This window comes from Gigantopelta aegis, chromosome 3 (assembly GCF_016097555.1).
Source record: "Gigantopelta aegis isolate Gae_Host chromosome 3, Gae_host_genome, whole genome shotgun sequence".
Lineage (NCBI taxonomy): Eukaryota > Metazoa > Mollusca > Gastropoda > Neomphalida > Peltospiridae > Gigantopelta > Gigantopelta aegis.
Window position 1 is genome coordinate 24,055,120 of NC_054701.1, and position 27,088 is coordinate 24,082,207.

Below are 27,088 nucleotides of genomic sequence, written 5' to 3' on the forward strand. Positions count from 1 at the left end.
GTATAGCCATCCATCCACCCACCCTCACGTATAGCCATCCATCTACCCACCCTCACGTATAGCCATCCATCCACCCATCCTCACGTATAGCCATCCACCCACCCACCCTCACGTATAGCCATCCATCCACCCACCCTCACGTATAGCCATCCACCCACCCACATGTATAGCCATCCATCCACCCACCCTCATGTATAGCCATCCATCCACCCACAAATCCATCCACCTACCCTCACGCATAGCCATCCATCCACCCACAAATCCATCCACCCACCCCCTCACGTATAGCCATCCATCCACCCACAAATCCATCCACCCACCCTCACGTATAGCCATCCATCCACCTACAAATCCATCCTCCCACCCACAAATAGTTCAATCCACTCATCCATCTATCCGTCTGTGTATCGACCCGTCCATCCCCAACTCACATACCCACTCATCTATCCAACATCCATCCACCCATCTATCAACCCATTCCTTCATCCGTCCATCCATCATCCATCCATCCCCACAAATCCATCCATCCACCCGTCGATCCACCCGTGCACCCATCAATCCACTCATCCATCCACCCATTAGTCCACCCACCCTAATCAATCCACACATCCATCCATTCATCCACCCCATCCATCCACCTATCGTGTAACTTAAACATTAATAACAGGTAATTAAAATGGACACTTACAGTTCATTCTACCTGGATGGTGCATGGACTGGTCCAGGTTCAGCGGCGGTGTTCCCTGGGAGTTGGGCGGCAGAAAGTTCATGCCGCCCTCCTGACCTTGCCCCAGGAAGAACTCATTGTAGCCCTGATACCCCGGGTAGAACTCTTGTCCATTGTCTACAAAACAGAAACAAAACAAAAGATACAAATAATTCTATAACAATACAAGAGTTTTTGTGTGTTTTTTTGCATAAAGTATAAATATTTACAGAGACGATTCATTTCAACTTCTTCTTTTTTTGTCCTTAAATCCAACTAAGTTTCAAGCACGCTATCTTGGACACAGACAGCTATCTATTCGCTGCTCTGTCTGTCCAGGACAGTGGGTTAGTGGTTATTTGTTTGTCTTTAATGAGAGATAGATCGGTGCAGTGGCCTTCCACCTATCCATTGAGTTGTTAAACTCGCTCTGGTTGGGAGCCGGTGCCGAGATGCGAACCCAGTATCTAATAGCCTTAAGCTGGTCCAGAAGCGATGAAACAAAACTATTTTAAAACATTTCCTCATTTGCATTTCTGGCTCAGGCACGTGTTCAGGTGGTGGGTTACGGGAGGTCGAAGCCCTCCCCTGTCCAAGCACATTTTCATTTTTTTTTCGATACTTTTTGCGGGGAAACATGTCTCGACCCCCTATAAACTTCGCTCGCAACAGTCTAGACGCTCCTGCTACAATTCCTACATGTGGATGTCTTTAAGAAACAAAATATTCAATTCTGTATGCTAGTACATGTATATACATTCAGAACACGCATTCGCATAGCTTTTCACCGTAAGTAATGCGTATTTGTTAGAGTTAGGATTTTAACATATTCCACACATAAAAAATGCCTGCAATGTGGGGGACCAGGCCTCCGTGTGTGTATAAAGAACATACGTAACGTAACCAGTAACGCACCTTGCCACGACAAAGAACTACATGCTGCGTTTTTAATTTTCTTGTCATCTTTCTGTATCAATGCAAAAATTTAATCCCATGCTCACATTAGAAATTCGCACGCTTACTTTTACACAATGAATGCTGTGATGTGGTATGCAATTTAACAATTTTCTCAATTTTATGACCATGTAATTATTTGCAGAGCGAAGTTAAAAGACGGAATATGAAAAGGCCAGTGATAAATGACGTCTGACTAAGGTAAGAATAAAGTGCGCTCCAAACACACTCCTCAAACACATACAAAACTAATAAAATTTTATGATTTCTTTATTCCCTTCTCTCCGAGGGAGAGAGGCTTCTTCGATGCGTTAGGAGGCCAATCGTTTTACACCTGAGTGGATTTGTGGCCTGAACAAAGGGACAAAACTCTACCGTGAGTGGTAAAGTTGTGTATGGTTGGATGCTCATAATTTTGACAGTGCAATCTTTGATCACGGGGTGGAAAATCCCCCGTATAATAACACCTCAGAACATATACGTGTAGTTTCAGTTGTGATGTAGGTATATGCATTAAAGAAACACTCTATTAACAAATTAGCGAGGAAAGGAACGAATTAAAATTAAATTAATTAAACATAAAAATATAAATAAACTAAACAAAAACAACAACTATATACAATATTAAACTAGTAGACAATTAAATAAATAAATGAATGAATTAATGAATGAATGAATTGAATGAATAAATGAACTAAAATAAATAAATAAATAAATATAGAAATAAATAAATGAACGACTGAATGAATGAATGATGAATGAATGAATAAATTAAATTTAAAAACTAAAATAAAAAACTTTAAAAAATAATAATAAAAACTAAAAACATGCATTTCATTATGCGGAAGGTGTTTAATAATATTTTAATATCTATAGAACGTATCTGCGGGGGTGGGGTGGGTGGGTGGGGTGTGTGTTGTTAAGAGGCTGGCTAACAAGGCATAATTGAAATGAACATGTTGTATTCATCAATGGAATTAAGGTGCGTTGTCACGTTCTAACTTGTAGTAACGTGTTGTAACATACAATTGTAACACACAATAATTGTAACACGTCTAAACCGTAATTACCAGTCGAGAGGAGACGAGAAGAAAAGAAGTAAAGGGATTTTGTTTAATAACAAATTAGAAGAAAACACCCCAGCTTCCAATTATCAGAATTTTATGCAGCTTTCGAGAGACATCACGATATTTGATATGCCAGTCACGGAACACTGGCTATATTATAACTGAAAATAACGAAACAATTCTAAACTTTCTATGTTTATGACATTGTACGTAATTCGCGTGTTACAATGATCGTGAAAGTGGCCAATTTCTTCATTTCTACGTCAGACCCATTATCATTAATCAACTCCCTAATTGGGGCAAAATCGGCAAGGACACGTCTGGTTTGCTAGCGTGTTGCCACACAATTCAATGAAACAGCGGACGACTCCGAGTCTATCTGACGGTGATGTAAGAAATCAAATGCCTTTTTAGAAAATAGTATAAAGTCATAGGAGACAACCAACCAATTTTCGCTACAAGCGATAACATCCGGGGTCAGGATGTCAGATTGAGACGGGAGACTACTTCCCAATCGGCCGATCTTGAGTGATGTCGAGTGATTTGGTTTGAATATAGTCTTTATTATCATAATGCCTTTTCCAGATCGAGGGATATGATAATTGAAGCCAAATACCCTCGCTTGTCTTTCGCAAGCCCACCGTCGAGTCTTACCCCACCGGTGGGTGGGTGCCCCAGAAACAGACGTATCTAACAGAAACCTCCCAGTTGAGTTTCGATGTTATCGTCGAAAGAAATGTCTCAACAGACGTGAGCGCTAAGCCTGAGCGTCGGGTACAAGTATTTTAATAAAGTAAGACAACCGTGTTTAGCGCCCAGAGTGAAAACGGATGTTAGAGGAGATTTTCTTTTTACTTCTGTTACTGATGAGAACAGGCATGCATGTTTTTCACACATAAAAACTTTTTTCTCTTGGTCTTAATTATATATTTCTTGGGGGATGGGTGGGTAGGGTTGTGGTGGTGGGAGTGGTGGTGGAATGAAGATCAGTGGTGCAATAAGGTTGAAGAATCGATCGCCTTTGGTTGACTTGCCCCCCCCCCCCCCCCCCCCCCCCGTTCTCATGACTGGCACATCAAAAGCCGTTTTATATTCTGGTTTATATACAGAATAACAAATAAAAAGGACCGCGAATATTTTAATACTAGTATATATACGATTCAGTTAATTCGGTAGGCTGTCAAAATAGGTCTAAATTGTTCACAAGACATTGATAATTTTAATAGTAATAAAAACTAACACACACACACACACACACACACATATATACTCACACACACACACACACACACACACACACACACACACACACACACACACACACACACACACCTGTAATGTTAGTTTTTATTTGTTTGTGTTTACTACTTGGAAGCCTCAGGATACGCTACACAAAAATACATAAACTGGAACACAAGGCACAGTCAAGAGGAGATTTTTTTTTTATCAGCGGGGTTCCTGGAAATAAAATATTATCAAGCTTGACTGGCATGCTTTGATATTGTCTCTATCTACATCAATCACGTGCCCCCACCCGTGTCCGCCGTGTCGGGGCTTGCAAGCGGCAGCACCCGCCAACCACGACGAAATGGGAACCAGTTGGCCGGAAAGTCGTACACGCATGATCAGACGTGTGGCCGTTCAGTTGATCATCTGTGGTATATAGAATCGGGTCTATTCGGCTGGATTTGGTTTGTAGTTTGATGTGTGTGTGTGTGTGTGTGTGTGTGTGTGTGTGTGTGTGTGTGTATGTTTGTGTGTGTGTGCGCGCATGCGTGCGTGTGTGTGTGTGTGTGTGTGAGAGAGAGAAGGGTCAGAGAGAGAAGAGAAGGGGAGAGAGATGGGGAAGAGAGAGAGAGAGAGAGAGAGAGAGAGAGAGAGAGAGAGAGAGAGAGGGCGAAAATAGAGGAATGGAGACAAAGACAAAGACATATACAGAAAGAACAGAAGGAAGTAGGGAGAGAGGGAATGAGAGAAAGAGCTTGACTTGCTAGAAAGTGGTTGATATTGATGCTGTTTTGTGTTGCTACTGATTTTGCGAATAAATATTTATTATTGATTACAATTATTGCTATTATTATTCTACTATCAGTCGTGTTATAACAACACCTGTCACAGTAGTAGTAGTAGTAGTAGTACTAGTATAGTAGTAGTAGTAGCAGCAGCAGTAGTAGTAGTAGTACATGTAGTCGTAGTAGTAGCAGCAGCAGCAGTAGCAACAGCAGTAGTAGCAGCAGCAGCAGCAGCAGCAGCAGCAGCAGCAGCAGCAGCAGCAGTAGTAGTAGTAGTAGTAGTAGTTGTAGTAGTAGTAGTAGTATTTGTTGTGTTGTAGCGGTAGCATCAATTGATTGTACCGGACTATGTGAGATTAATATTTACATCGTTGGTTATCGCAGGGTTTAACCTGTGCTTCATACTCGGTATAGTTGCAGAAAAAAGAAACTACTGCGCACTACATTCAAGGAATTTGACAAGAAAGAGGAAAAAAACCCTCGGAAGATATATGGCCCAGTCGGTTAAAAACGACAAATATTAATGTAGTATCGGACAAAAAGTAAACTTTTCAATCTAAAAGGGAATGTTGGTTTCGTTCAAGTTTCTTTAAAATATCAGCTGTCATCCTGTTAGGGGCATATGGTGATAAGAGGCAATAAATAATATCTAATGGATTTACCAACAATTTTAAGCCAATTATTTGAATTTTATTTCTATTCTCCCTGACTAAAACGACGGAAGATATCAGTAAGAAATCCATCTCCGTCGCTGAAGAGTTGAAAAAAATCGGTCTCCAACGTAGAAGAGCTCCGCGGGCCAGGTGGCTGCTAATTGTTCAAGCAAATCTGAGATACAGGGTTTTACAAGGTGACAACTGCCAGCAATTGGAAAGCAATGTTCTGGAACTGTTAGTTAGCAGTTTTATGACCATCGGGCGAAGCGGTGGAGCGTCCAGCACAGAGGGGGACTTGTCATTCGTTCCGCTGCAAGATGGACGCCATTTTGTTTCTACTTCAAAGCCCCTCCCATCAAAAAAGAAAAAAAAGAAGACAAATAAAGGTAAAAAAAAAGAAAAAAAGAAAACAAAAAATAAACATCAAAAGAAAGAAAAAAACCCCCAAAACCCCCCAAAAAACCCCTCACAAAAACACCACAAGAGGTGAACCGACACCTCTGCTCGACTAAAGAACTTAATTGTTAGAAAATTTATATCGCAGGTAGGACACAAAAATATACACCACGGGCATCGAAGCGGCGCCTTGGCTGTCACTACTGAACTTTTAATTGTTGGAAAGTTTATGTCACGAAAACGGCAGGAACTTCAAAGGGTCGACGGATGTCAGGAGGTTTATAAAACGATACCTACCTATTCATGGACACGGCGTTCCAAAACAGCCACGGGCAATAAAAACAGCCGCTTACGGCATAGACAAACATATCACATCAAATAACGAACGTACAGCCGGGTAGGTAAAGAAAAACAACAGCTCACTTCAAAAATATGTAAGAAATGATGTGAATACACCAGTGTTTTTACCTGGGTAGCGCAGATCAAACAGGCAAATGTAACATGTTTGACCGGGATAGAACACCCTTTAGGCCATAAGCTCCGGGAAAAGAAAAACCTATACCTCGCTGAGGGTTATCGTGTCGCAGTGTTTTGTTAGAATACTGGCATTATATGTTATTTACACTGCGACTGTCAACAAGACTTTGCGAGCAGACAAACAAATGCAGGTGCTTGTAGCTACTCCGCCGAAATACCTGTACTCCAGATTCAGCCTTTGATGTCGAGGCAACAGTGTATGGGAAAAATACAGGTAACAAAACAGTCGAGTTGTCAAGGTACTCATCGAATGTTGTAGTTGATGGTAAGAATACTTATCAAGGGGACAATATCAAGATTAGCGATTACTAGAAGCAAAGCACGCAGTCCGGTTCATAGGAATTTTAATACAGTGAGGTGTATTAAAAGAGGACAGACAGAGAGAGAGAGAGAGAGAGAGAGAGAGAGAGAGAGAGAGAGAGAGAGAGAGAGAGAGAGAGAGAGAGAGAGAGAGAGAGAGAGAGAGAGAGAGAGAGAGAGAGAGAAACAGATAGTGGGAGAGACAGAGACAGACAAAGAGACAATCATATACAGACAAAAGCAGAGACAGGGAGAGACAAGAGAGAGAGAGAGAGAGAGAGAGAGAGAGAGAGAGAGAGAGAGAGAGAGAGAGAGAGAGAGAGACCTTGTTTGTCCTATACAAAATGAAAACAGAAGAATATTAACAAACAGAAAACAAAGAAAACACACTGCCGCTGACCGAATAGAAGCAAAGTATATTTGATATCCACTTTTCCCTTGACAAGACAGCACATGACACGTCTTTTGATACATCAGTCGCGAGACACTGGTTGTCACACGGGAAATCCCGATAAATCTACCTCGGGCGACCAATTCACCGACCTGCTGCAATTCTTGTGAGCCCTCTACCATTGAGCCTCAGCCCACACTACAAGCGAAGGTGTGGGTCTACCTTGTAGCACTTGTTTTAGTAATTACTGAATAATACTCTCGAAAGGCAACAGACCGTCACTTTGGATAATTAACAGTACATGTACTTATAAGTGGCTTGATTAACCTGCGGTAGCAACGTATTGTCGTTATAAAGAAGTCTTTTGGGGATATAGTAGCACGTTTCTTCCCAATAAGCTGTGGGGTGTTGTGTCAATTATGGTGAAAATAATAACTTTAACGCTATGTGCTTTTGATCCATTTAGTGTTTGGTCATACTCCATCGATTCATCCATCCCCCATCCCACCCTCTAACCCTCCATCCCTCCACCCATTTCACCCATTTCATCCATCCATACACGACCATCTCAAACTCATATCTCTTTCTCTCTCTCTCTCTCTCTCTCTCTCTCTCTCTCTCTCTCTCTCTCTCTCTCTCTCTCTCCCGTGCCTCTGTTTGTAATGTGTGTGGGTTTTTTATCCACACATGTGTAGCAATGTACGTGCAATGCAGAACATAAATCATACTTAAATAAAAAATTTAAAAAAAAAAGGAGTTGCAATCGTGACAATAGTGCTAACAGAGCGCCTAGTGTGGTTTTGGCACCTGTGTTTTTTCCTACTGAACGCGGACTGATCTTCACAACCTATGCTATCTATAGGAGAGGGTCGCCAACGAGCAGAAACACATGATCACTTGAGACGGCGAAAATCTGGTCCAAAGTAAGCCTTTTAGATGCCATTATGCCTCGCCTTAGCGGCATGCTGGTCCTTCTCCGGTTACCGGTGCAAGACAAGAAAAGGACGCTAGCTTACCTGGTCGTTTTTGAACACCTGTGCGTAACAACGATTTCAAAAACAGCCTTTCTTCGCAACCCAGGGTCGAGAGCGGCGGACCCCCTCCGTGTCCGCCAGTATTGTGCCAGCACGCGGAGCTGCCACCCAGTATTGTCTCTACCCCACGGGATCCCCATTTTGACAAAATAAGCCCCTGGATAGAATCCTCGTCGAGGTACCACTGCACGGAGGTGTGTTATTGTGAGTCCAACAGAGGGCCTGTTGCGTGGGCTTGGCCGGCACGTCCAATATTGTGTGGAAATAAAATCAACGTTCACAGCGCTTGAGAATGCTACAAAGACGAGCATTAAATCATCGCACAATGTAAACATATAATTGTGTTGAGCTAAGTAAACACTCTCCGGTAATGGCAAGATGAACCGCATTAATTCACCAAACAATATAAACATAGAATTATAGCCCGATTTAATAAATAGCCGGCGTGTTCGTACGAAGAGGTTCACAAAGTCCCCACAACAATTCAAAGTGTCAAATTCAATAAATATTATTGTTCGTGTATCCATGCAACATGTTTCTGGTTGGGTTTTTATTTTATTGTCAAAAGTATCTAATATTAAATAACTAAACAATATAATACAAATTGTTCTCCAATTAAGGAATACCTGGGGATAACAAAATCATGAAATACTCAATTTAAAAAAGTGTCAAATTTAATAAATAAAATTCTTGATGTATCAATGCAACATGTTTGTAATGTTGTTGTTTTGTTCCATTGTGAAAAGTATCTAATATTAAATAAATAAACAATAAAATACAAATTGTTTTCCAACTGATGAATACCAAAGTCATAAAACACTCCATGAAAAAAAAGAGTCAAATTTAATAAATAAAATTATTGATGTATCAGTGCAACATGTTTCTGCTGTTGTTGTTTTGTTCCATTATGAAAAGTATCTAATATTAAATCACAATAAACAATGAAATAAAAATTGTTTCCCAATTAATGAATACCTGGGGTTCTAATAAAATTTAAAAAATACTCAATTAAAAAAAAATGTCAGATTTAATAAATACATTTTTATGTATCTATGCAACATGTTTCTGCGTGTTTTCGTCAATATCAGAAACATTATCTGACATTAAATAGCAATATATAAATACAAATTATTGTTAACCGTATGTATTAACTGGTGTTTTAATGAACAATTCATACACGTATCAAAGGATTCATTATCAGATTCAATAAATATTGTTGTTGACGTGTCCATGGAAGCAAACATTCATTCATTCATTCATTCGTTCATTCATTCATTCGTTCGTTCGTTCGTTCGTTCGTTCGTACATTCATTCATTCATTCATTCATACATTCATTCATTTTATTAATTCATTTCATTCATTCATTCATCTATCCATCCATCCATCCATCCATTCATTCATTCATTCATTCATTCAATCATTAATTCATTCAGTTTTGCTTATAAGAAGCCTGCATTATGTAAGCGAAAAGCTGAGTGGTTTTATTTTTAAAAGTTATTTTTAAACAATATTTTGTAAATATTATATCATAAAAATAAATGATATCTCACATTAAACCACCTTACAGTTTTCTTCACGCATAATATATAACAAATATATAAATAATTTGTTGATATATGAATGTGTTGTAATGTACAATAGTAGTGCCGTAACACATATGGAACCTAAAATGAGTCATTATTTTGTTTTCACCGACACGAACGAGACAATATACTAAAAATACGATTGAGGTATTATGTTGTTAATTTTAATTGTTTTTAATTACTAACCAGACATTGTAAATAAAAACTGTTTTGTTTTTATTTTAATAAGAACTAACGGAAATAATTGTCCATAACAGTCCTTCAAAAATCAAAGTGCAATAACAATTCTTTCAATACAAAAATACACATCACATATCTCGGTATTGTTGGTTAATCAAAATTTGAGACAATAGATAATCTCAATTTTATCATTTGTAAAGATGACGCATACTGTCTGACAATCTTTTGTCCAGGAATAAAAGTTAAAAAAAAAAAACCTCATGAGAAAACCTTTTTTTTTTTTTTCATCGTTCAGTTATTTGTCAATGTATAGAAACAAATCGTACTGTCATGTTTAACCAAATTTAAAATAGAATCAATCCAAAATTCTTCATTTCATGTGGGTCCTCTGTATTGAACAACATTGATCCACCCCCATCCTCTCCAGCCCCCCACCTGTGATCTTGTGTGGAACGGTCCTTGATGTAAGCGAATCAAGACGTTTGCGTGACAGGGACTCTCTCCAGGCTAACCTTTCTGTCGATGAAGCGCATTTCGTCAGTTCCCGGAGACTTGATACTAATTACACATTCTGTTGAGAATGCCCGAGCGTCACCTTCGTCAAATGCTCAATTATTACAAATGACATGATTGTTGCATGTTACCGAGTTAAAGCATTAAATCCAATATTCATCAAAGGTTGCTAAGATAACCAAGTGCGCAGTTCTGATTAACATTAACCGCTGTGAAACATACATCACAAATATTTATGCATTTGGCGGATAAATCGATATATAGAGAAATTTGGTCGTATCTAGGGGTGAGCGGAGGTAGTCGCAGCGACTGTCATAAAAAAAATTCAATGTTTTAAAGTTCCCTCTTAATCTAACTAAACAAGACACTATGGAAAGGTTCTTTCGTATACACTTTCGTGCAGACAGCACAACACAGCACAGCACATACCACAACCGTTGGATTGCCCATAATTGAGCACTGGCGATGTCTGCAGAATATTTTTTCTCACATGGTCAGCTATCAAAGTACGTATACTAATTGTGCTCAAGGAATGATGGTACTTAATTTTGTTATCAACGGAAAACCGTGTTTCAACCTGGTGTAGCCGTAACCCATGTGAATCGCAAACTACAATGTCAACAGAACTCGTGCACAATCTCTATGCACATGATTTATATTTGCATTTCAAGTGCAGAAATGTAGAACTGATGACCTACATGCTTGTATCAACACAGCATTTCAAAGCCATGTTAAAAACGAAATTACATGTAAGCTAAATCTATAAATATTTACCTCCGATGTAGCCAAAGCCCGGCCCCATCATGTCCGGACTGTCCGCCATATCCTCCCCCGGTCTCAGCGCCCTCATGCGGCGAGGATTTCTGAAGAAATGGCGTCTGGCTCCAAGAGCGCTAAGCTGCTTCATTCGTCTTTCTTTTGATCTTCGGTTTTGAAACCAAACCTAAAAAGTAAATAAAGATATGTTAAAACAGTACTGCGAAGAGACAGAAGTATGGGAGACAATTACAAGACGTCAAACAATTATTGAATTAATCTGTGAATAAGAATGGACAATAATCCATTAAAAATACCCCATACATTTGACTGTTAATTAAATTAACGCTTTATGAACATTTCAGTTTTTAACTATATCCACCAATTATTCATGTATTTTTAATTTGGTTCTATGACGACAACAAAGAACATAGCAGATGTACAGTAGATGAATATTGTAAGCACAAAACTGTAAGTTTGAACCAGAATTGCCGTACAATGCGACAAGAGTGTGAACCTTTAATAGTTACTTGGTAAAAGGTTCAATTAAAATATGTTGTTTAAAGAACCATATGCACGTGCTGGAATCCCACTGAAGTAGAATGGGAGATTTTAAACGTGCCTTCCTATCAACAATTTAAAATTTGAGTGACTAAATTACGTTTGGAGACTTTCACACAAATAGACATGATTTAAAAAGTAATTTTCAAAAGAATTGCAATTATTTTTATAACCATTACTCTTTATCAATATCTGTTTGGAATCGTTAACATATAAACAAATAAATAAAAATTTCCATTAAACTATGATCGCAGTACAGTTAATACTTAACGTCCTGCTTATTGTAAATAGTTTTCGTTTTAACACTCAATGCCCGGGATGCACCTGGTTCAAATAAGCACCCCATGCCTGCCCTTTGGACCAATTGTCATATGAAAATTATGATTCACATAAACGGCTAGAATTATTGGCAGACATAGCGCTTCGGATAAACAGTTGTGGTATACAAAATAAAAACTTATAACGCATAAATAATAGTGCATCAGATTAATACGATCGTATCACAGTTTACCGTTATAAACACGGCCGCCATGACGTTGCTGTCTGTAACAGCTTGGTTCGCGATTTATCTCCGACGAGATGGTGTAAACTATCAGTGGATATCGGTTAACATCAAAACGGGTTAACGTCGCCATTACAGCATGCTCAAGGACACACACACAAATATTAACTAAAACAGTAAACAAAACGAAACCCACCCTTCATCCCCGCAAGAAACAACCCTCCCCCCCCCCACCCCAACCCCCCCCCCCACAAAAACAAACAAAAATCCAACCCCCCAAAAACCTCACCATTCTACATGTTAGTATTATTCATGTATATAACATACATGTACTAAGGCGCATAGGGTATGGCTCTAACTATAACATGATGCATTTATTAACGCAAATTTCCTGGACACTTGGTACCTTTAATATCAACAAGAATAGTTCATAACAGTAGCTGTAGGTGCAACATTAATAGATGTCTTATACATTTGTTCGTGTTTCGTCGAAACTCTAAATAAATAATACACTTCCGTGTTTTTACACAAACCTCTAAATATACAATTACTATTTTGTGTTTTCTGAAAACTCCCAATAAATAATACAGTTTTGTGCTTTAACGATTAATCATTTAACTAAATAAAATATTTAGTTTTAGTTTTAGTAAATCCTTTAAATTAATAATAGAATTTTAATTTTAAAATAACCTCTAAGTACATTATACATGTATGTGTTTTAATGAAAGTTCCTAATAAATAAATTAACGTTATGCTTCAATAAAACCGTCCAAATAAATTATATAATTGGGTGTTTAATGAAACATCTAAATAAATTACAGAGTTGTGTGTTTTAACGAATCCTGTACATGATTTATACACTTCTGTCTTTTAATGAAACCTGTACATAAATTAAACAATTCCGTGTTTTAATAAAACTTCTAAAACGAATGAAACAATCCTTCGTTTTAATGAACCCTCTAACTAAATTATACATTTATTTAATTGTCCACTTCCTGTGTGATTCGTACTAAAGAAATCAAATATCCATCAAAATGTAGGTCTGATAACCCGTCGTTAAACCTGAACAGTCTAATTTTCGCCACTTAACCCCGGTCTTGTAGAAAAAAGGATTCCTTGACCTCTTGCAATCAGCAGAGAAGTGTATTGATTTCAATGAAGACCAAGGAGGAACCGTTTGAGATCCTCTGTAGCCAAAGGTGCATGTTACAAGTTTCGTGCTGAAACCAACAAGAGAATTAGACGGTAATTTCCTTGGTGTCTGGTTTCTGCCCACAGGACACGGGGAGACAGGCAAATACTGGGGTTTCCAGGCAGGTGACGGGACGTCGAGTCGGCGGGGCTGATACGTCCACGTCTCACGTCATAACACAGGCGGGCACCCATAGAAATGGTCTCATGAGACAAACGCTGGGAAATCTTCAATTTAGCGATGGGTCTTAAATAGTAGATGGGTGATGGCGGTGGGAGAGGGAAGAATAGGATGGAGATGTGGACGGAAGACATTTTTCACTACCCATTAGCGAAAGAAATTCGAAGTGGAATTACAAGTATTTTGATGTATGTATGAGCATAGAAAAAGCCCATATGCTAAACAACAAAAGAAACGCAAATGTTAATTTAGTTTTCTTTAATTTATTTAAAATTAATCAGTTTGAATTTAATTAGTCTTTGTGTCTATTGTTAAAATTACTGATGTCTTGTGAACATTTAAAACACTGATTGTTTAATTAACAAATAAATTGCATCATGAAAAACATACATATATTAAAATATTCGCGGGTTTTTTTAATTTATAAATTATTTCAGTATATATGTGAATACCTCTAAATAAATGGAAGATCTACTAAGTACTGTTTCATTGCAAGTTCAGGGCCGTGCTTAGACCAAAATATCAAGGGGTACTAAAAAGAATCATGACAGACGCCAATATCTTCTTCAGCCAGACAAAAAGGTAATTTTTTTCGTTTTTTCCCCCTTTCTTTCCTTTTTCTTTTGGGAGAGTCCACGCACCCTAGTTGAATTTCGAAGCAGAAAACAAATCCATTGTTGTCTCATGTCAGTATTAACAAGAACCGGTACAATGTTGTCCCTATATTCATCACCAAGTTTATAAAATAAAACTTCATTTTATTTACGTTGCTGTGCATCGTTAAAAATAACATATACCAGCTGTCATAAAAAAGACACAGCCGCTACCCCTCCCCCACCCCCACAGTGCCAGCATGTGATCATTTTCGAAACCGCCATCATCGACGTTTTAAAAAATAATTCATTGTTTGTGATACTGTTTTCCCAGAACAAACGCTGATTTGATTACTGGTTTCTTTTTAAATAATGTGAAACGATTCTGTCGTCGATAATTATGTTTTTGAGAGATCCAAACAATGTGATTATCTGCATCTGTTATGCCATGTCGCTAGAGGGGGAATAATGAACACAGTGCACGTCAGAGATGACGTAGAGTTGCTGTATTACATAACAACGATTCAGAGTGCATAACGCGGGTTCATATGTTGGATATTAATTCTTTCACAATGTTGTTGCCTTGTCAAGTAAAAATACTTCATTGCTTAATTATACTTTAAAAAATGTTTGACTGACGCTATTAATTAATTTTAGATTTACGTTATCTAGATATGAGATGCATTTATTTAATTGTTGGAAATTACATATATTTATGATTTCGGCACATGTATGTGTTTGTTTGAGTGCGTGTGCCTGCGCGTGTGTATCATTGTGTGTACGTGCAATGTTTGAATAGGTTTAAGTGTTTTTGACAGAATTGCATACATGTACACGCGGTTGCTACAATTCAGACATTTGGAAAATTTCCGTTATGTACATTTCTCTTAGAAATAGGCAACTTGAACACAGTGCGCCTATTTTATTTGTTTGTTTGTGATCTTATCATACGTCTAGAGGTATACTATTATCTTGTAAGAATGATCTTTTTTTCAAGTTGACGCCAGGAACAAGGTGTGTGTGCATTAGTGTATCCGTCTGTGCGTGTATGTGCGTGCGTGCACGTGTTACGTGTGTGCGCGTATGTGGGTGTGCGTTCGAGAGTGTAAGTGCGACTGAAGTATTTTTCTAGGGAGGGAAATAACTTTTTAAAAGGTCGCATACAATATTCAATGTAAACAACATGACTAACATTGTCTGCACACTCCATAATCCACCTTGCCACCCACCGACCCACCCCAGCACCCGCCACTGGCTCTGATCCGTAAAACCTTCCCAACCACCAAAGTGATGTGTGCGTAATTCCGATTTGCCCGTTCACTGGGTTGTTCCAAGAGCACGCGGTGAAATGAAGCCACCGCGACTGGACCCAAGAATAACATATTTACAGTGTCACTTTACCACTCAACTATTGTTACATGTACAGAGATAGAATTTCACACAGCTCTCCTCCGAGAGGGAAAACAGCTGAATTAGATTAAAACTCTCTCAAACTCACGGGTTCTTAGTATTGCGTTCATTGTCGTGCACTAAAACTCGGAGCAGGACGAACAGAGATAGAGAGAGAGGCAAAACCGGAGCTGGGAAATGACAAACGCAAGAGTTCTTTCTCCCTTCGGCCAATTGGCGCCAAACAAAAACACTGGGATTTCCAGCAAGAATGGGGTCTTTGAATACGTCTCCTGTGAGATGTTGTGGGTCGGGTAGGATCTGCCTCCAGGGGTGTTGATCCAATGAATGACGTGAAGCAGAAGAGAAGACTGAATTTTGTCAGTCGTAACAAACGATAAGCAGATATTCGAGATTCGTGCCCGAAAGGGAAAAAACGGCAAAGTCACAATTCATCACATGCTTTTTGAAGAACTACGAACAGTTGGTTGTTGAACATCTAGTTGTCTGAACTATTCATGGTCGAGCCTACTCAAACACACAGATGTATAGGATAATACTTTACTGGAGATGGGGGTTGGGGGGTAGTAGTCGGAATTAATTTTATTTGACCAGATATTTTAAAACGTAAAATCCAATCTTTATCCTAAAAAGAAAAAAAGACATTTTTTTAACGATTCACTCAGCACATTGTATTTATGGCGTCAGACATATGGGTAAGAACCACACGGATACTGAGAGAGGAAACCCGCTGTCGCCACTTCATGGGCTACTCTTTTTGGATTAGCAGCAAGGGATCTTTTATATACACCATCCCATTGTCCTAAAAATGCAGTCCTTGTTGTAGACATTATTAATTTCCATAGTTGTGGAGAGGGCTTTATACAGTGTCGAGTGTGTACGTTATGTCCAGAGTACCAATATTTCAAAATACTTATACTGTTTCTATGTGTAATGCTATTTTATTGTTTTATGTGGAATGTAGAAGAATTCATACATGTCGAAAATAAAAATAGAAAGATCATGAAAGAATAACGAGACAAGAATAAATAAGAGTAGAAAATAAGAGAAAAAGAGAAAGCAGTTCATAAATGCGAGACAGGTGTTATTTATTTTTAAATCTTTAAATATATCCATAATATTTCAAACATAACTAACAGTTAAAACTTACTGACAAATTACTATTCGTAAAATAACAAACCTTACGCAATTTATTTTACAAACTAATACAAAAATCTACCACTAGTAAAAAGTAATATTAGTAAACTAAAAAAAAAAAAAAAAAAAAGAAAGAAGAAAAAAGAAAAGAAAAAAGAAGAAGAAGAAGAAAAGAAAAGAGAAATGAAAGCCCCATCATCATATGCAGTTAATATTTAAATATTAGGATAACTTTCCAGTCAATAAAAATACAAATATGTTTCTCTGCTGTTTAATGCCTCTAATTCTAGGCTTGTGCCGAGAGGACGTAGACTAACAAAAATAGCTCTTTCTCTGCCGACAACGTTAACCCTGGACGATTCAAATTGAAGCTGACAGTCGACAACAGGAGCGGGAGACCCCTTTTTTTACCTTCAAATAAGCAACCCGATAAAAGAGAAAAATTGTCTTTCTTCTCCGACACATGATGTTTTAGGTGCATGTGTGTGGTAAAGTGGATCATTTTTCAGTGAGAGAAACACCACGGAGGGAAACACTGTTATGACTGCCCGCTGCGAGGGGAGAATGGAAGTTTGGGTGGGTTTAACATCAGATCTCGCGTATGACATTCAGGTAGGAAATATTTAAAGAAAAGAAGCCGAGACAGATTATCTGGGATTTCCAACAGTGGTGGTGATACTCGGAAAGAACAACTCTTTAAGACCTACCCGACATTTTATAAATTTAATACACGTACCTTTAATATATATTTTGTCATTTTATTAAGTTATTTTATATCGCTATAAGGACAAAGACAAATATTAAAAGAGAAGAAGAAAAAAATACGTGAAAGAAAGTAAAGGAAAGAAAGAAAAAGAAAGAAAAGAAAAGATAAGAAAATAATAAATTTAAAAAGAAAAAAGTTATATATGCTTTAGATGGCGTTTTAATTGTTGGAATTTATAATTAGGCCTAAGATTCTTAGTAAATAGTTCAACAATGTTAAAGGTTTTTACTTCTATGGATAGACAACAATTTAGTTATCCGTTTTGAAACAGTATTACATTTTCAAGCTGCTTACATGTCAAAGGGCAATTTCAGTAACAAGGTAGAATCGTTTTCTGTCCAGCTGCCGAAGAAATTATTTCGCCGTCTTTGTAAGCGTTCAACAAGAAGAATAAAAAACAGAAGAATATGATTTTACATTTTTTTTTTTATAAAAATTAAGTTATGTTCGTAATTTTTAAATTGTATTTTTTTCCAGACAGTACTTTTCCCCCGAGATAGTAAAATATGATAATTATTAATTAAAAATAGCTTTCGTCATTTTTCTTTTTGAAAACGTATATAAAACCGCATCCACACAAGACGTACAAAATTAGAACACGTGACAACATACTGACATACCTACATACCAAATGCATTGATCTATTTGGCTTTCGTAAAACGCGCGCGCGCGTGCGTGTGTGCGGATCTAGTGAAATGACCGCCATGGTTCCAAGAAGCATACACATTTGCAACGGTTTTTTCTTCTTTTCTTATTGTTTCTTAAATAGCTATTTATCGCAATTATTGGTTAACCCTTACCTAGGATCAATTTTCCTCCCTCAAGACTAAATAGTTACCATAATCAAAATCGTATTTCTGCACTAGTCAAAATTTAATAGATAATGCAGTTGTACGCATACATTTTCACCAACAGCTAATCTATAACAACTATGGACATACCCTTTACTTATGAACAAAGTTTGTTAAGTAAGTGAGAAAGAAAGAAAGAAAAATAAAGAAAGAAAGAAAGAAAAAAGTTTTAAAAAATGTATTGCTGTTATAGATTACCACAAACAATTCTCAAAACAGACAAACGTTTCTTTTGGCATTGGGCGCTCAAGTGCTTGTATCCCTGCACTAGAAGCCGGCGAGTAGCATTACAAAACAAAACCAAGTGGCGCTTACGATGATCGACACGCCGGGGCTTTGAAGAGCATGGAGATCAAAGTACGCTCCGAAACTTGCCAGATAGTATTGCCCCTATCAATGACACCTTGGGAAACTTGCTGAAACAGCGCGCCCGAACGCGGCCCAGGGAGACCGGCGACAGTCGGGAATGGTAAAAAAAAAAAGTGATTAGGATTATCGAGACTGTCAACAAAAAGTTAAACTTTGTTTTGTTTAACGACACCACTGGAGCACGTTGATTTATTAATCATTGGCCATTGGATATCAAACATGGTAATTTTGGCATATAGTCTTTTAGATAAGAAACCTGCTACATTGTTCCATTAGTAGCAAGGGATATTTTATATGCACCATGTCACAGACAGAATAGCACATACCACGGCCTTTGATATACCAGTCGTGGTGCAATGGTTGGAACGAGAAATAGCCCAATGGGTCCACCGACGGGGTTCGATCCTAGATCGACTGCGCATCAGGCAAGCGCTTTACTACTGGACTACGTCACGACCCTGAGACCGTCGACAAAATGATTCAGTGGAGAGGGGAACAGGAAACAATATGTTCAAAAGAAAAAGTAAACAAAGATAAACTGTAACAGTTTGGAAAGTCAGACCTTAAGGGGAGCTATCACTTCCGCTCCCCATCACTCCCCTGAGACTCGTTCAAGGAGAGCAAAATTAGCTCTCGTTAGCATGTGAATTTATATGGTATTGATCAATATGGTAATTTGTATATATGTGTGTGTTCTACAAATAGAGAGGGCGAGACGTAGTCCAGTGGTAAAGCGCTCGCTTGATGCGCGGTCGGTTTGCGATCGATCCCCGTCGGTGGGCCCATTGGGCTAATTCTCCTTCCAGTCAGTGCACTACAACTGGTATATCAAAGGCTGTGGTATATGCTATCCTGTCTGTGGGATGATGCATATAAAAGATCCCTTGGCATAATGGAAAAATGTAGCGTGTTTCCTCTCTCAGACTATATGTCAGAATAACCAAATGTTTGATATCCAATAGCCGATGATTAATAATCAATATGCTCTAGTGGTGTCGTTAAATCAAACAAACTTTAATTTTTACAAATAAAGAATAACATAAAGTGTTAAAGTCGGTGAACCCGTTAATAATGTCATAAAGGACCCAAGTTATCGTTCTTTTGGTACTGAAGTTAAATGACTATGCCACACAACTAAACTAGTTGTGACAACATACACCATCTCAGCACAATTCATGCATATATTCTTCTCTTTTTTTGCTAATAGCAGATGCCCGAAACAGCTCATGGGTTTGGTGCCATAGAGCCATCTCGTTAAGAAAAATTATACCGGTCTTGATCGATTGGTTGTTCCTTGCAAGTTCTCAATAAACAAACACATTTTTCAAGAAAACGGCAGAAGCAGAAAAAGAGAAGCTCTAACTGACATAGCCCAGTGCATTAATTCATTACTTCTATTTTGTTGTTTTGTGCAACGATTTTACTACCATTCATTTCATGACACTGTGACACCAGTATTTTGGGGGTATTTCTTTGCTAAAATTCATTCATTCATTCATTCATTCATTCATTCATTCATTCATTCATTCATCCATCCATTCACTCATCCATCCATCCATCCATTCATTCATTCATTCATTCATTCATTCATTCATTCATTCGCCTGGGTTCATTTACTAATTTCTAAACAAACTGATTAAAAACATTGGGGCCTGGCTAACAGTTTTTGGATTATAAATATTATCACATTTTGTTTTGCATTGTTAAATGTTTGACATCCAATGTGCTCCAGTAGTGTCGTTAAACAAAACAAACTTCAGCTAGTTCTAATTATTAGTTCTAAAACGTTTAAATGCTACTGCTTTGAAACCAAATCCATCGATAGCCTTGCTTCCTCGTCCATTCAGTTTTTTACTGTTACAAAATATACTAGACTTCAAAAGAAACACGAATATTAATTTAGTATTCTTTATTTTATTTTAAATTATTTGGTTTGAATCGCATTAATGTTTGTGTATATCAAAATTATTAGTGCATTGTGAACATTTTAGGGAAATATTTTCGCCTGTTATCCTCCCCTCATTATATTTATACATGTATAAAGAGGGAACCTCACCCTAACCCCAAAACTAACTCTAACCCTAACAATGGGGCGGGCGGGGGGGGGGGTGGTGTGTTACGGTCGGTTATTTTACCCATTTTATTCTCATTTTGACAGTCTACTTAAGGAATGAATTCTATAATGAAAAAATAATATTAAAATATTCGCGTTTCTTTTGTTCTTCAGTATATTAAATAAAACTACGTATATTATGTATCTGTATCTGAGCAGTACCAACGAACACAACATTATTCTGTCCGTTTTGTCACGAAAACAGGCGCACCACGACAAACGGCCACGCGCTGTATGATAATTTATACACCGCTCGCCTTCGTGTTTGGAATCGCGGATAACGAGATTCTGATTACCAATTCTGCAAGCCGTTTCCTTTGAAAATTTTCAGACCACGTTAAACCCGAGGATTAGCCAAGCCCGACGATGGTATCCTCGGTGAAACATTAATATGCGATTCACAAAGGATCGATAGGAGGGGTTAGGACGCTCAGATGGTTGGAATTAAGTGTTGTAAATGCTCGAGTGGCTACTGAAATGAGGAAGCTATTCCAGAGGGACATAGGCGAGGACGTCTGTAAGATCGCACGCGAGTTGGTCTCGATAAGTTGTTGGACGACAAGCACTGGGGTCAGAGTAGTTAGTCACGTCACTAAGTTGGTACACATCTCCCAAACATTTGTTTTTATCCAATCCGCATGCGCTTATGAGTGGTGTGGTGTGGTGTGGTGTGGTGTGTGTGTGTGTGTGTGTGTGTGTGTGTGTGTGTGTGTAGGAGTATGAGTAGTAGTAGTAGTAGCAGCAGTAATAGTAGTAGTAGTAGTAGTAGTAGTAGCAGTAATAGTAGTAGTTGTAACAGAAATAGTAGTAGTAGTAGCAATAGTAGCAACAGTAGTAGTAGTAGTAGTAATAGTAATAGTAGTAGTAACAGCAGCAGTAGTACCTTGTATTTAGGCAAATAGTGCAAGATACTAACAGAAAACAGATTTAGTAGGATCTCGGAGTTTCTGTAGAAACGTTTTACAAATGATAGATATCAAGCATTTAACTTTATTCAATAACTTTCCGTGGGCACTACATACGTGCTCTTCTAACCATAAGATCCTTATGAGAATATCTGGAGTAAGCAAGACTGTGAAACCCACAGAGCCATTCCAGCAGCACAGACACGACAGTAACCAACGAAACACCCGACAACAATATAGTATATGTCTTTATCCAAGTCAAAGTAAAATCACTAATTATTAAAAACGCAAAGTGTCATTTGGCAGGTTTCGAACCTTCTGCACTGTCCAGCGTCTTAACAAGTCGGCCAATTATTGCTTTGGTCAATAGGTTTATTAACCATTAATTTCTTGAATAAATAAATGAATAAATAAATAAATAAATAAATAAATAAAGAATCGTAAACATTGCATTTCTTGTAAAGCATCTTCAGCTGGTGTTAGAAACCCTGCAAGGTTGTTTTTGTAATCAATAAAACACAATAAATAGTGTAGCAATTCGGCGCGTTTTACAACACGAGAAAGCACATTCGACTGGAATGAGGATCCCCTTTGGCTACGTAAGTTGAGTTTATTCCTTAGATTGGTGTTTATTTTACATAGAGCCTGTGCATCCGAATCTCCCACCGTGGTGCTAACTTCCTCTCTGGTGTTCCCGTTGGGCATCAGGAATAGCTTGCGTTGTGTGTGGATCAGTCAGTAGACATATTCAACACATTTTGCGCTGTTTTTATAAAATGTAATATAATGTTCTTGGGGTGGGGGTTTTCAATTGTTTTAACCTTAGTTCAACAGTGTAATGAAGTACCAATAGGAATTAAACAGCATTAAACAAAATTTATCTTTGTCTTCGTGTCCGTCCGACCTGCATACATGTGTGTGTGTGTGTGTGTGTGTGAGAGAGAGAGAGAGAGAGAGAGAGAGAGAGAGAGAGAGAGAGAGAGAGAGGGGGGGGGGGGGTAGGGGAAAGAGGGATAATAAGAGATTGGGAGAGAATTGGAGAAGCAGGCGATCAGGCCTAGAGACAGGTGAATGGACAGCGTGACAGAAACAGAGAGGCAGACAGAGACAGACAGTTGGACAGACACAGCCAGACAGCTGAATGAGATGGAGGGTAAACATGGGACGAGTTAGCGCCATGTGCGTGCGTCTCCTAAACGATGGACTTCATCTATAAGAGAGTCATACAAAAACCCCAGAATGGCTCTTTTTCTTAACCATCAAAGCTCCAAACCAAATCAAATACATTCCGCAGATTTACACAAAAACTCGCGATTTTCATAAACTAAATGTCCAGTCAAATGGCATAATTTCATTCATGTTACCATAGAAACTCGTTATAGTTATGGTCTCGTTGTGGTTAATTCGATTTTTCGCTTTGCTGCTCTTCACAATGGTCTGGGTGCAAATCCCCAACAAGCCGGGGAGCGTCATTGTCATTCGATTTACGAGAACAAGCTCCCTGCTGACTGCTGGCGTGGACGAACAATCCCGTGATGAACTCGACGACATCGGACTGACTTCCTCACACCCGGCGCTCTCCACCGATATGCAGATCTCAACATCTGCAGACACGTCCCAGCGTAAACACGAATAGGAAAACATGTAGGGCTCATGCATGACAATTATACATGCTAAAACACACAGGCAGGTGCAGTGGCGACTTGGGAGACAGACAGACAGAGAGACCGACCGACCGACAAAAACAGAGGAAGAGAAAGAGAGAGACCGACACAGAAAAACAAACAACTAGAATAATACAGAAAGGTGTAAAAACAATCCCCAAAACCCCCGAGAGAACGAGAATGAATGAATGATGGTTTAACCACACCTCAGCACAAATAAATACATCGCTATCGGGTGTCAAAGGTATATGTCAAATATATGAATGAAATGATGATCAACATCCGTATTCAAATCCAACAGTTAAATTTTAAAATATATAAAAGTATAATAGAGAGAGAGAGGGGGGGGGGGGGGGGGGAGGCAGTGTGTTTAAGCACAAAACGTGTGCTAAAACGTTCTTTGAATGAACTGAATTACACTATAATTTTAGACTATAAACATCCACTGTGGGCAGTCTTCCCGCCATTAAGTAATTAAACACACAGACTCAAGCATTCTAAAATCCCAGGACTGTTATCGATAGTCAGGCCTACGCGTGTGGGTGCGCGGGTAGATGGGTGGAGACTTAAGTAACCGCTACCACTGGGACGAATTACGCACCATCCGCCTCGCTTTTCCATTGACATAGCTTTTCACGGCGGAATTTTAATGCTCTGAAAGGTGTAAAAAGACCCTCTTAGATCGGTGTTTGTCTTGCTATTGGCAGATGCCACGATGATGGGAGACTCTGTAACATTGTATGAGGCGTTCAAAGGCAGGCAGAAAGTGGAACGAGGCGAAGAGAAGTTTGGACATTCGGTTCTTTTCATGCAGTCATGATCCACTGCCACGTTCACCCGTCGAATCTCAACACAGCTGCAAGCCCCGAGCGGCCCGGGGATTACAGATTCTTCCTGCAGCAAAGGAAAGAACGTTTACAAGACCCCACGTCTGTTTAGTGCCACGCTGGTGGCTGTTGTTTGGACGAATTCTTTGAACGGGGGAACCTCGTAGGTTGGAGATTTAGACGAGAACAATACGTTACGTACGTCTTGTTCAACGGCGCTATTTCACACGTGTGGCGCCCATTCCAGTATGGCACGGCCTAAGTCCACTCTCGCCCTCTAGCGGCGCACGTGCAGCACTGGTTACACGTCTGCGAGTCTGTGCTACAACTTGCGCAGACGTGTGGAAAAAAAATCCCAGAACTTATTTAGCCCTATCGTTTTTCTTAGTATAATAACAAACGATATACCGAACCAGCTTCAAAGAAACACAAGAACAACACCGAACTAATTCAACTGCTTGCTTTTGTTCGACGTCAAAAGCATGGAGGTTTGTTAACTGTCTACCAGGGGGTCAATCGTGTACTAAAGAAAATATAAAATACACAAGTTACAGGTGGCCCGAGTTTATTAGGTGTGTGTGTATATCTGTAACTTTTGTAACAAAACGTGAGCCTTTATCAAGAGTCACGACTGTGTGTGAAATAAAATTCAATCGAAATACAGTTATAAACTGATACATTTTCAATTTGATACATTCCGGGTGTAACTGTTTATACAATCTCTGTATTACAAACACAGGAGCCGTTTTGTATAGCTGGTTAAAGTTAGTTTGTCTTGTTTAACAACACCACTTTAACATATTGATTTATTAAACCGGCTATATGTTTTCATTATTAGCAAGGGATCTTTAATAAGCACCATAAGCACAGACAGGATAGCACATACCACTACTTTTGGAATATTAGTCTTGGAGCACTGGTGAAAATAATTGTAATAATTCTATCATTTACATATTTTCAAGGCACTCTCCATGGCCATCAGGCAATGTATAATAATTCGGATATTACAACATCTTGCTTAATTAACAATTTTGGAAAATTTAATGTTCCTGGTTGTCCTGTTTCCAACAGCCCAAAGTACACTTTATTCAAAGTAGAAATGGTACGGACCTCGAGTTTCATCCACTTTAAAGCCAATATTCTGGTAAATATTTCTTAATGAAATACCAGTAAACATTATAGTTTGTAAACTTGGTTATTAATAACACGCTAAACCACGGGAGACTAAAGAAAATGAAACATAAGTGGTCAATTATTGGTATTGTTAATACATTCACTGGTATTGTTAGTACATTCACCTGCATGATGGAAAAAGATAACAACAATAATTACGTACCAGTGATTGCCACTGTAAATTTAATAATGACATCCAACATTGATTGTATATTCCATCTGTTTTCTACAATCGTCAAATATCATATTGTAACACCATTAATTAGTGTTAGAGTAACACCGTCTATATTCAATACAAAGTAATATTTCCCAGACGAGAGAGAGATTTTGTTTGAAAATAAGCCGGCCAGTCATTTTGCAATAAAAGTACAACAAGAACCAAACACGATAACATGGCGAACTGTAGATAATATGTTAATTAAACTATGATAAAAATCACAGGTGTCACAATTGTCTCGCTCTACCGAGATGGAATGAAATCTGTTGCATGCATTTGGGGTCGAGGATGACAAATAGTTTTGTTCGAAAAATCAATCGAAAAATGTTCATGGATTTAACAGCTTATGTGAGAAAAAAACAGTATGTATTTTGAAAACAAAAGGCAGCATTTTTGTTTGACCTATATACAAGCTGTTTGATGTATACTGACCAATAAAAGAAATACGATTATTTATTTAGTTTTGTATAGTTTATCTAAAATTATTCCGAGAGTAAAACATGTGTCTAGCTGTACATCAGTGCCATTCGTATAAAATATTTATTAACCCCTCAACCGGGCCCGAAAACCCCACAAACAAACAATTTCAACATTAAGGAGCCATAATGAAATAAAGCGCTCGCCTGATGCGCGATGGGTCTGAGATCGAGCCCCATCTGTGGGCCCACTGGACTATGTCTTGTCCTAGCCAGTGCACCACAGCTGGTATAACAAAGGCTGTGCTATCCTATCTGTGGAATGGTGCATATAACATATTCCTGTCCACTAATAGGAACATGTAGCAGGTTTCCTCTCTAATACTATGTGTTAGAATTACCAAATAGCCGATAATTATAATTAATAAATCAATGTGTTCTAGTGATGTTGTTAAACGTGTTAAACTTTCTTTTATAGTGGTTGTTTTTCAGTTGTTTTTGTTTAAAACACGAGCACTTTACCATTGGGCTACATCCCACACCATGTAGAAAAGGAGACACTTCTGTAACAGCAGCGAGTTTCTTCTCTTATGAATTAGCCCAGGTGTAACAATTTGCATGTTTGAAACCTAATACTTTAACTGATAGAAATATATGAGGGGTCACACCAACATAAACAAAGAATGATTGCAACCAAACCATCATTCATTGCTCCAGTCAGGAAGTTGACCGTGTTTCTGGCATTCAATCCCAAACTAGACCGGCCTCGGTGGTGTCGTGGTTAGGCCATCGGTCTACAGGCTGGTAGGTACTGGGTTCGGATCCCAGTCGAGGCATGGGATTTTTAATCCAGATACCGACTCCAAACCCTGAGTGAGTGCTCCGCAAGGCTCAATGGGTAGGTGTAAAACCACTTGCATCGACCAGTGATCCATAACTGGTTCAACAAAGGCCATGGTTTGTGCTACCTTGCCTGTGGGAGGCGCAAATAAAAGATCCCTTGCTGCCTGCTGTAAAAAGAGTAGCCTATGTGGCGACAGCGGGTTTCCTCTAAAGAACAGTGTCAGAATGACCATATGTTTGACGTCCAATAGCCGATGATAAGATAAAAAAAAAAAACCCAATG

The 27,088-nt window shown here is 38.6% G+C and overlaps 1 protein-coding gene across 1 annotated transcript in view; it reads right to left on the minus strand.

The window, feature by feature from the left end:
* LOC121367729 (LIM/homeobox protein Lhx1-like) overlaps positions 1-27,088 on the minus strand; it is a 70,520-nt gene that overhangs the window by 6,519 nt on the left and 36,913 nt on the right. Inside the window, exons 4-5 of the mRNA XM_041492069.1 lie at positions 11,105-11,273; positions 689-844 (exon numbers count right to left, since the gene is read on the minus strand). Of these exons, the coding sequence (XP_041348003.1) occupies positions 689-844; positions 11,105-11,273 (325 nt within the window). The remainder of the gene's footprint in view (positions 1-688; positions 845-11,104; positions 11,274-27,088) is intronic.